Raw genomic sequence first — 11742 nt, 5'->3', positions numbered from 1 at the left:
TTTCTGATTTGTTTAAAGTTTTCGCATAGACACAGAAAAACATTATGTCACTGAAAGGCTCATATTGGCTCATAATATAATAGCCAACCGATATATTGGTCCGGATCTGTTTATTAGGGTTATTTTATGATCTGTGGAATCTTTCCTTCAGTGCCATGGCGGTTGAGAGTGTGACAGTGGTGGCTCCTGAAGTCCGTGTCGGGCCTCTCGTGCTGTCTAAAGGTATCTCCACGATCTAAACAACCTGATGTAAACACAGACATTATTCAGCTGTTACTTTTGTCAGACTGTAACTCCTTCATCCTCATTCCTCCTCAGGCCTGGTGGAGCAGATCCACAACTTCCAGACCCTGAGTTTGAGGGATTTTTCTGCCTTCAGCTTGGACAATTTTCTCACCGTCTATGATGATTACTTCTATCACAATCAAAACCCGAGTCGGCCGGAGGTGAGTATCATGAGGTGAACTTCTCCCTGCTGCAGACAGTGCTGGTCTCTTCTGTCATGATGTGTTCCTTACTGGCACATTTAATGAGTTGTTGTTTGTTTGTTTTTATTCATGAGGTCGGGGACGTGCGTGTGAGATTCTCATACGCTGGACTGAGTGGTGAGACGTCCCCACTGGGCCCGGCTCAAACTGTGAGTGATGCAGATGACCTGGTTAATAGTCATCACTATCTGACATGTCAGTAAATAACGGTCTTTAAGCAGTTTCTGTGTGCTGACCCATATAATATGTGTGTGTTGGTATTTGAAACAATCAAAACTGTTATGTTTAATTCCTTCATAAGATGCATCAAAATCCATCACTGACAAATGAAGTAAACAAGTGCTGAGACAATAAGTCTATTAGTGGAATAGTTGGTCCAAAGAAAATTAAGTAACAACAATCATTTTTTTTTTTTGTTCAGGTCAGCATCGTGGCCATGCAGCGAGGGGAGCGTCTGCTGCCTTTTAAAACCAAGTCAGGAGACACTCTGGAGATCCTGTACCTGGAGGACCTCTCTGCAGAGGTCACTGTGGACTTTAGCTCCCTTCTTCACTGCTTTTGTTCTGAAAAAAATATGTCACATGCTGGTTAAGTGTGTGGTTCTCCAACACGTGGTCTTGATGAAGTTCTTTTGTTGTCTCCAGGAAATTTTCGCGAAAGAGCACCAGCACAACAGTTTGATGACTTGGGGTCTCAGGGCTGCAGGATGGGCCCTCATGTTCCTCAGCATTCAGTTGACCATGCGCATCATCTACACACTGGGTAAACTCATACTGCAGCACTGTCAATGATCATCGAATTCACGTCTGTGTCTGTCCTTCATGTTCTTGTGTGTCTTGTGCCTGCAGTGGACTGGGTTCCTGTTCTCAGAGAGCTGGTGTCCGTGGGGCTGAAGATCTTTGCCCTGTGTGTCTCCTGCTCTTTGTCTCTTCTCACCATCGGAGTAGCTTGGTTTTTCTACCGACCATTAGTGGCAGTGGCTCTGGGAGCGCTGGCTCTGGTCCCAGTGTTTCTCTCCCGCTCAGGACTTCTAACCAAGAAGAACAACTGACTCTTGAGGTGATGATTATCACAGCACTTCCTGATCCCTTGAAACGTGACGGTACTGTGGTAAACTGCATAGGATTGATTTCTTGGGTTAAACAAACCAAAAATGTGTCTAGTGTTCAAAGTTATTAATCCCCCATTGTCTCAACCAGACATTAAAAGAGATCACCTGGACCACTTCCTGTCAGACTCAAGCTGTTAGTCGTTGCCTTTTAGTTCTGTTATCAGTTGTGGCCTTTCAGTAGTTCATCCACTCATTTCTCAGTGTGATCTTCTACAAAATAAAATCACTGCAGTGTCATTTTGACTTTAAAGACCCAGTTGTCAGTTTGTTAGGTACACTGAGTGGAACTAATGCAGTCCCATACAGAATGCCATATATTATATAAATATTGTACATTTCATGAAGGTAGGATATGCTTTAGGGCTGTTGGTGTTGGATTGTATTAGTTTCAGCTTGGTGTCCCTAATAAACTGCTTCACTTGTTTCCTTATGTAATACTTTACCCTTCATGTCCATTGTATAATACTTTGTGCATTGTCAGGGATTTGTTCTGCAGTAGAAAAACAAAGGACTAAAGTGATGAATGTCAATGTCTGATCTAATTTCGGCACCAAAGTTGGGATCTGCAATTTTGTTTTCTAGTTTGTATTAAGCATGTATTAAATAAATGACTTCTGAGTCCTGTTTTCTATTGCTTTTTTCTAAATGTCCGTTTTTATAACGTAACTGCACGAATGATCTGTGGAGAAAGGTATTTTTCTCCCATGTATGCTTAGTGAATATTATAGAAGTGACACTAGATCTGATTGAGTTGCAAGTCGATTTAGCGCAGCAGCAAACAAACCAAGAAGTTAAAACCTGAACAATACGAGCTTATCACAGAAATATCAGTAGTGGCATCTGTACCAACCGGTAACTAACTAAAAGCTAAAGAGCAGACTGCCATTATTACCTCTGCCAAGGTGGTTATCTTTACACCCATCGGTTGGTTTGTATCTTTGTAGGATGTGTTATAGGTCAAGAAAGAACCACTTAAATCTTGGGGCAGATTTTTTTAAAATTTTCTTCCTCTAACATTGCTATAATAACACGTGGCTATTGATGGAACAAATCAATCATATCTATCTATAGGGACCTGATGAGTGACATTCTAGTTTGTAAACTGAACACTGTCCACCAGACAGCACTGAAAAGTGTATGTTAAATCACTCAATACATATTCTGGTCTTAAGGATCAGTGCAGATATTTTCACAACTTTAATGAGACATTGTAGATCAGCCTCAAAATTCCTATACAAACATCAGGCTCTGTAGTTGAGATTGTCGTGGGGGCTATGGCTGAGCGGTAGAGCGATCCCCTCCAACCGGAAGGTCGCCAGCTCGAATCCCAGCCAATGCCAAAGCGTCCATGGGCAACTTGCTGAACCCCGAATGGCCCCCCCTCATAGGCACTGATCACATCAGGCACTAACTGGAAGTCCATCTGGATAAAAGCGTTAGCTAAATGACTTGTAATGTAGTTATCCAAAATTTCCACAAGTCTCCTTGAGCTGTCGATGCAGTTTACACAGGACTGGAATGCCAACTCCGAAATACATGCACAGTCTCCAATTACATGTGCATGGTTGTAACATCTTGCCTGCACCAATTTTCATTCTATTTCTGAGCTGGACCATAACTCATCAGGGGCCGGTTTTTCAAAAGTAATCTGATCGGATTACGGCTATCGGATTGGATCAAATCTTGAAAAGGGGTATTTCAAAAGGAAAAAAGGATTCAGAAATTGGATTGGATCACGTAATCCAATCTTGTTGTTGATCCGGATCAAACCTTGAGTTTGGGTTTTTCAAAACTTTTTGGTAGGATTGGGATCATTGTGATCCAAAAAACCAGGATTAAACTGATCCCAGCAGGAGGGTGGATTCATGGTGGATATCAGTAATAAAACTAGGTAACTAAAATTGGTTAGTTAAATAATACAACATTTATATCATGCATTTTGCAGTATTTATATTTATTCATCAATTTCACTTGAATTGTTCAACAGGAAGTACATAAAGTATGTAGGCTATGTAGGCTAGCAACCTTTCAGTACAGCAAATAATAAATTATAAATATTTTGGCCCCATAAAATAATCCCCCAAACAGCTGTCAATATTGAGCTCAAATAATAAATTCTGTCTTTGTTCATTAAACAGGATCTATACGCTCAACATTCACCCTTTGACGGTATCTTCTCCTGTGGTGGCGATGGACAACACCTGCCATGTCACTGCCTCTCTGTGACCTTCTCTCTGAGTCCTCTTAGAAAGGCTGGATATACACATGGCTGTGTAAATTGGTCTTCGCAAACACACCTGTTAGCTTAATTGCCCTGGCTTGTGTTCAATTAATGCAATCATACCCAAGGCCTATAAAATGATGCTTGCTACATCAAAGCGGTGAAACCATGGACTCAAAAAGCCCGAATTTCTCTGCTGCTGAAACCCACGCCCTACTGGAGGGTGTTAGGTGCCATTATAGGTCATTGGTAGGATCTTTTAGTTCTGCCAAGGGTGGTGAAGTGAGCAGTAAAATGAAGAAGGATATTTGGGCTGAAATCACAAAACATGTGAATGCCATGGGGTTTGGCCAGAAGAGGAAAACAGAGCAACTAAGATTTAAGTAAGCCCCTTTTTATCCAGTTCAATTCAATAAATCTTTGTTTGAAAGCTGTTCGAAACATCCATAATGTATTTGTGAGTAAAGTATGTATTTATTTATTTGTTGTAGGTCTCAGATGAGTGGACTGCCTGTTTCCAAGAAATGGACAATGGAGGGGGATGTTTATATTGTTTGTTTGCTGTTCTGTTCATTCCTATTTTCTGTTCAAATAAAGCATTATTGGAGTGACCCCAAACTATTCTACCTGTTGTTCTTTTCATAGCTACATTGTGATAGTCCCATTTAGACCACAGGTAATCCAGATTTGGTAATCCTGAAAAGTTTGAATCCGGATCAGAGTAATCCAATCCCACATAGCTTTGAAAAACCACAATACAAATAGAATGGATTACGTGATCCTGGATAGCAGAAAAAGGGATTTCCAAATCTGGATAAATTTGATCCAGATTAAAACTTTTGAAAACCGGCCCCAGGTGCCTAAGTGTCAGTGATTAAACAAACAAGTAGTGCAAATAATCAAGATTCTTACAAAGAAATTTATTACACAAAACACTAAGTTTCCATTTGCGTTTTTCACAAAATGAGTTTCCAGTCTCATATTGTGCATGTGATCATACTGCACAAAGGATTCGTATATGAAGCGCACAGACAAATTTTCAACTTCATGTGTGCATCCGTTTGTTGGATTAATTAAAAGGACTAAGGGTCACAGTGTACAGGTACTTCACCCTAGTTGGCTGTGGAAACATTCCTCAGATCAGCAGGCGGGGCTTCAGCACTTAACTGTAGTTGGCAGATATGACACAGCAGGTCCCTTGGCTGACCTCTTTGATTACATGTTGATAAAGGAGGTGTCGGTTATGGCAAATTTACTCATTTTTAAGTACAAAAAAGTAGTTTTCCATTACCTCGCAATTGAATACTGACAGAACCTGACTACATTTGCTTAAGACAAAAAAAAGTAAAAGCATTACACCTTTAGTAAAAACTGGGGAGAACAGTCTTTTGTGTGGGTGTGTTTGGGGGTGGGGGGTAGGCTTGACCTAATGCTCCTTCTTTCCCCCAGTAGAAAGCAGTCCGTGCTCTTGTTTACAGTAGGACACATTTATTGCTCTTCTTTCCCCGCCTGGCCTGTAGCGCAGCCCTGGTGGCCATCTCAAAAACTTCCCTCACGCCATCCTTTGTTTTTGCCGAACACTCCATGTATCCGAAGGCACTAATCCTGTTGGCCATGTCCCGACCATCCTCGGGTTTCACAGGTTCCTACAGAAAAGGTCAGGAGGAGTTTTAGGACACATGCATTCATCAGTAGCAGAGTGTTTATGTGTCTTTGAGTTCTACACTTTTACCTGCTTCATTTTGGCGAGCTCCCTCCGGGTGTGTTCATCGTTACGCAGGTCCTTTTTGTTTCCCACCAGTATAATGGGAACATTAGGGCAGAAGTGTTTCACCTCAGGGGTCCACTTCTCAGGGATGTTCTCTGAATGATGGGACAAAAGACAACACCAGTCAGAGTCACCACTAATGATTATTTTCAATAAACTTGGACTATTAATTTGGCTTGTGAAACTCTAAAAACAGTTTAAAACACCCATCATAATTTCCTACAGCCTAAAGTGATATAATCAACTGTTCGGCTTTTTCTGACCAGCAATACAAAATCTAAGGAGTAAGCAATATAATGCAGAACACTCTTACAGTTGAGAGCCTGAAATTATCAAATCTATATCAAATGTATGCAACCCTGCACTGCAGAATAACTGCAGGTGTAGACCCTTTTTTACCATGAGCAAAACAATCCTCTGTCACTAGATGGAGACATTGGTTCACAATAGAGCAGGATGCAGTTTACTCATCAGTTGATGAGTAAACGCCTTGACAACTGCATACAGCTGTGAAGGGAGCTACATGATGTGACACAATCACTAGAGGAGGAGGGTACCACGTTAATTCTCTATCGTACAACATGTCTGTCAAGGTTTTCTCTTCATGACTGATTCTTATGAAATCATTGGATCCTCGTTAAATCTCTAACTGGTCTCATCTGTTGTCTGGGTTCTCTACTAATTGTTTAAAGAGATTCCAGTTAACCAAATCAATTTTCGAAGCATGGCAATGCTTCCTAATTTGTTTTTTTTAGAATTTAATTTAATTCACAAGAAGAGCATGATGTATCATAGACATTAAACACACTATGGAGGTCTTTATTACTACTAACTAGGGTTGCAAAGGAGCGGAAATTTTCCATGGGAAGTTAAGCTCGGGAATTTTGAAAAAATACGCAAATTAAATGTTGATCAATAAAAACATCATTCAAAACTCTATTTTAAAGATGTATGGAATGCAGCACACGCTGCACGTTGAATTTCAACCCTCCACTGTGCATTCTTCCATCACATGCACAGATAATTCCCAGCATCCTTCACACTACAGCAGGGCTACTGAGGCCTGCTGTAGTGTGCAGGACTAGTCAGGTAAGGTTCGATGATATTACTGGGGAAAATCTATTAGCATGCTGATTGAGGATTGTTCATCTGTTCATCTAGCCTATTTCCATTCATTTATCCATCTATTGTAAAATATGTTTACAGATGATTCCAATTGTTTGGCTAACTATTTATATCTCTGGCATTGCATTAGTGTTTTTTTACAAACTTTTTTCTCATCTTATTCTACAGAACAATGCCACATGCACTATCTCATGTGTAGAGACATTTCACCCCATCCAATGTAGAAGGAAAGGCTGTGTACATTTGCAAATACTGTGCAAAGACCAATGTTAAGAATGACACAACGATGCAGAAGCATATAGTCAAGTGCCCAAAGTTTCCTCAGGGCTCAAATCAGCCTATGACAAAACAAAATGTTTATATTTATGTCTATATATGACAAGGTAAATACAGTTAGTATAAATTACCCACAACATTTCCAGTTTATTCCTGTTAATTCCCATGAAAAGTTTCCAACTTTGAATATTCCCGGAATTTTGCAACCCTACTACTTACCAAGACTGTCAGGACTGTCGATGGAGAAGCACATGAGGATGACATCAGTGTCTGGATAAGAAAGCGGACGCAGTCTGTCGTAGTCTTCTTGACCTGCTGTATCCCAGAGTGCTAATTCCACCTGTCACAAAACACCACAATAAATCAAGCACATAAAACCAAATATTTTGTTCAGGCTGTTTTTGATCAACAGGTTTGACATTGAACGGACATAATGATCTACACTACTAACTGGTATTCAAAAACTCACAGGGCACCAAAAAAAAGTGTATTTTCAGCTGTAGTTACTTTGACTGAGGTAACTACAGACCATATCACTCTTAGTAATAATGTCTGTCCATGCCTATTTAACCTTGTTATTAAGGACATCAGGATCTAAGAAATATAGATAAGGATAAAGCAGGTAAAATTATAAATCTATGTTTTTGTGGCTTATATCATTGAGACAAGTCCATCCCTTGATTTCTCACTGTTTAACAGCCACTGTAGTTTGTAGCAGTAAAATGTAACTTTCAAGCCTTCGATAGTTGGTGTCATCACAAATGAGTAGTGTGTAGTATGACACAAAAAGTTCATATCTATAAAAAATCTATCCAGGGCACTCTGGGATCATTTATAGAAAGTAATGTTATATCACACTATAGCTGTTTTCAGACATGACCTCAGCTAAAGTGTATTTAGACATTTGGCTTTCACATATGAAGAATGCAGCAGGAGAGGGTCATGGACAGACGTGTTCACAACGACAGGGAAATGTGAGCACCTGAGTAGAGCACGCAGGAGGCCGAACACAACATGAGCTGCTTTCAGACATGCACCTAAATACTCTGCATACACTGCATTTGTGAACGCAAATTTCACTCTCTGCCAGGCCCATTGGTATAAAGTTCAGAGAATCCAATGTAAGATCACAGCAGGAGCCCCCCCCCCCGGATCCAGGTGAGCGAGTGGGGGTGTTAATGACGCTTCTATCACTCGACAGACGTAAAAGTAAAAAAAGTAAATGTATCTCCGGAATAAAAAGCAGAGCCACACACATGGACGACACCAACGCAGGCATCAAGAAAGTTTGTGCTGATAAGAGCCAAGGCTGTACACAAGCGCATGTGATCTCTGCAGTGGAAATAACACGGTACTTCCTGCCTCTGTCTGCTGAACCACCTCTCACCAGATCCTGCGCACAATTTGTTGCTGTTGTGAACGTGTCTGAGCAGAGAGCCTCCTGCTGCGCTGTGCATGCGTGAAAGGCAAAGTGCAGAGAAAGTCCCGACCCAGTTCTCCGGAGTTACTCCCCAGGACATATCTGAAAACATTCTGCTGTGGAAATCAGTGTTTTTGTTCACAGTACATTAACGCCAGGCCCTATCACCAGAGGCTTTGTACATTGGTTGTCTTTGCAAGATGGCGTCTTTGTCTGTGTATTATATGTGTATGGCAGCTCTTTTTCATTCTGAGATATTTTTATCTTTTTTGTTTGCTTTTCAAATTACGTTTTGCATCTGTTGTGTGTTGGAAATGTTATCAATGGCGTGTAGCTTGCTGGGAATTTGGCCGACATTTTCCTACTGCTTTCTCACACGGGCTCACTGCAGTTTCCTGGAAGTTTTACTGCAGGGCTGGCAGGAAAAGTTCTGGACAGTGTGCAGATCAACTGACAAGAGTTCATTGCATGTCTGAAAGCAGTTTATGTTTCTGTTCCAGTGATAACTCATGATTCAAACACAAGAGTTGAAAAATCCAATCTGTTGCTGTAATCATACTCAGGTGCCCGGTTACACAATACCCATTCTGGTCTGAAATGTGAGCATAACAATCCTTACCTGTTTGCTGTCAACTTCAATGTCAGCCACGTAGTTCTCAAACACGGTGGGCACGTACACCTCTGGAAACTGGTCCTTGCTGAACACGATGAGCAGACACGTCTTCCCGCAGGCTCCATCTCCCACTATGACCAGCTTTTTCCTGATCGCTGCCATCGCTGCAGACAAGACACAGAAACCAACCAGGGTTAGGACGCGAGAACACTTTATCTTTAACAACAGGGAGGGTCACTTTTTATTGCATTGGGACATTATGCAACCACCGCCCCGGTGAGAACCGATGAGCAGCAGTAACCTTCAGCTGTGTTGACACAACGCCGCAGTCTTCTGAAACCAACACCCGGGGCTAGCTATTTAGCATCCAGCGTCAGGACTGTTTACACCCCACCAGTCAGCTGTATAGTGTGTTATATCCAAGGGGGGACACGTGGACGTCATGAAAAGGCCCAGAGATCACATGTCTTCAGTTGATTTGAGGTGTTAAGTGGGAGTAGGAACCTTCTTCTGCGATGATACATTTCCGCTCCAGTGTTTCTGACCCACCCAACATCAAGCTCGACTTATTTCCCCTCGAAACATTTCTCATTCACCAGCTACACACTCCCTGTGGTTAACACACTGACAGCGGGTACAGACACACAACTGAGAATCACTGCTGCGCCGACTGACCCAAATCCTAACGAGCAGGAACATCCTCTGTTTACAAAAGACCTGGTGCTAGCTGCTGATGCTAACAGCTACCGCTAGCTGGGAACGCGGCTAACGCGCTAAGTTTACGTCTTGCTGAATTTCTTTGAATGTGATATCTTGGATATGAGACACTTACAGGACGATGTATATAACACAGCAGCGTTCCTGGCTCGCTTGTGACCACTCGGTAACAGCCTCGCTTTTTCCTTTCACCCACAAACCGGTGCGGCTAGCTAGCTAGACTTAGCTAGCATAACGGAAGTCAATGCGACTTCAACGGCTCGTTAGCTTAGCTACCCAATATCGGAAGAAAATATAAGTTTCTTGAATACATTTTACGATGGTGTTGCTTATTAAACTATTTGATGACCATGTAAAGCTCCACTCTCCGTGTTAATGTTCAACTCTCACCTGCTGATGGTTTTAAAATGAATCCAATCGGTCTCCAAGCGGTGCTTTGTTGGCCTCCTCGCCGCGGCTGCTGCTGGAGGAAGTGATGAAGGGGCGGGGAGAGGAAAACACTGCCCCGCTGTACAAACAGTACCACAGCACAGGATAATAACAACAATACTGCTACTACTAATAATAATGATTACAATAATAACAACTATCACTGTTATTATTATTATTATTATTGTTATTGTTGTTTTTATTATCACACACCCTTAAAAAGCAGTCCAGCTCTTCAAAAAGTTCACGAAAGCATCATAAACATCTCACATTTTAGAATTTTGATGCTATTTTAGCTTTACAGATTAATTCAATAGAAATACAGTTTTATTTTTTATTTCATTGTATTATTAATTTACTATTATAATTTGAATTTGTCTAATGCGGAAATCAGTAAAACAAATCAAGCTTTTTGGGATTTTGACTTCAACACCAAACTAAACATTTTGGGGAAAAAAGACTTGAGGGCTTATGAAACTAATTTCTTTTCAATGAGGTCTATCTAATAATAGTAAACCTAAATATCCTCAGAAAGGTAGGTAATCTTCCGGCCGCCATTGGGAATAGGCCATTTTGAGCCAGACCCATATGGGGGCACCATAAATGCCAAAAATATGTAACTCAAAACCAGCCCAACAGATTGTCAACAAATGGTGTACACCCTCTGTAGCTAGTAATAAACAAACTATGATGTTTCATGTAAAGAGTAATCAATCTGTTAGTTTATATCAAGCAACAGAAAATTGGCACAGTACCTTCATGTGCAAATGCTTCACACAAAATATGATCTGAACTGGCCCGACAATATCTGGTGTGCAGCCTTCAGACATGGAGATACACATTCCTATCACAACTGAGAAAGATTAGTCGTAAAAAATCCAAAATATAACCAAGGCTAATGTAAGTATAAGGCTGTCGAATAATTGGAGAACAGTGCTTGAAATATTGTGCAGATACTTTTGAATGTTCACTTACTGAAGTACTGTACTAAAGTAAACATGTTTAAGTAACCATGGCATAGAATGTAAATGAAGATGGACGACTCATCTACACTTCCTCTGACTATCCAGGCATGAAGCCAAAATTTCTGGGATAGGAACGCTGCATCTTTCGGATTTGGAACCGAGTCTGCGCAGTAGGGATCAGGGATGGAACCACAGTTTTGAGGTCTTGCAGGTACATGTGCTCGACCAATCATCAGTCAGTCTCAGCTGTTAATCCTGACGTTTTACAATTTTTTTTCCCCCCATCAAATAATTTATCAAAACCAAAGTTACCAGATACATGAACAAATATCAGTATGGTAAGAACTAACTAAAGTGACACAACAATTTGAGACAAATGTGACGTGAATTTTACTTTTTAGTGTGGTCCATGTCCCATCAACTAACAGGGAGATGGTGGGATTTATGACATGTGATGCAGCCGCCACCAGTTGGCGATTGAGACAGTTTGGCTTCACTTTTGGGAGACGGATAAATGGACCTAAATGAGCAGCCTGGCCTTGTTCATCGCTCTTTTTGTTCTCTGCATTATTGCAAGCGTGATACACGGGCTCCGACCTCCTGTTTGCT

The 11742-nt window shown here is 41.2% G+C and overlaps 2 protein-coding genes across 2 annotated transcripts in view; one reads left to right on the top strand and one right to left on the bottom strand.

Moving 5' to 3' along the window:
• The window catches only part of LOC132999984 (transmembrane protein 43), a 4769-nt gene extending 2536 nt beyond the window's left edge, over window positions 1-2233 (top strand). Inside the window, exons 7-12 of the mRNA XM_061069793.1 lie at window positions 152-222; window positions 319-446; window positions 563-637; window positions 910-1011; window positions 1133-1250; window positions 1337-2233. Coding sequence (XP_060925776.1) covers window positions 152-222; window positions 319-446; window positions 563-637; window positions 910-1011; window positions 1133-1250; window positions 1337-1539 — 697 coding nt within the window. The 3' untranslated portion in view covers window positions 1540-2233. The remainder of the gene's footprint in view (window positions 1-151; window positions 223-318; window positions 447-562; window positions 638-909; window positions 1012-1132; window positions 1251-1336) is intronic.
• Window positions 2234-4719: 2486 nt separating this feature from the next.
• LOC132999910 (rho-related GTP-binding protein RhoA-B) lies at window positions 4720-10195 on the bottom strand. Its single transcript, XM_061069711.1, has 5 exons — window positions 10130-10195; window positions 9029-9186; window positions 7209-7329; window positions 5553-5683; window positions 4720-5466 (listed from the first exon to the last, which is right to left on the bottom strand). Exons 2-5 carry the CDS (start codon window positions 9182-9184, stop codon window positions 5293-5295), a joined length of 582 nt encoding a protein of 193 aa, XP_060925694.1. The 5' UTR covers window positions 9185-9186; window positions 10130-10195; the 3' UTR covers window positions 4720-5292.
• Window positions 10196-11742: the final 1547 nt, after the last annotated feature.

The sequence above is a fragment of the Limanda limanda genome, chromosome 4, assembly GCF_963576545.1.
Source record: "Limanda limanda chromosome 4, fLimLim1.1, whole genome shotgun sequence".
In the NCBI taxonomy this organism is placed as follows: Eukaryota; Metazoa; Chordata; class Actinopteri; order Pleuronectiformes; family Pleuronectidae; genus Limanda; species Limanda limanda.
Note: the sequence above shows the minus strand (reverse complement) of the source record. Positions and strands in the feature narration are given on the sequence as shown.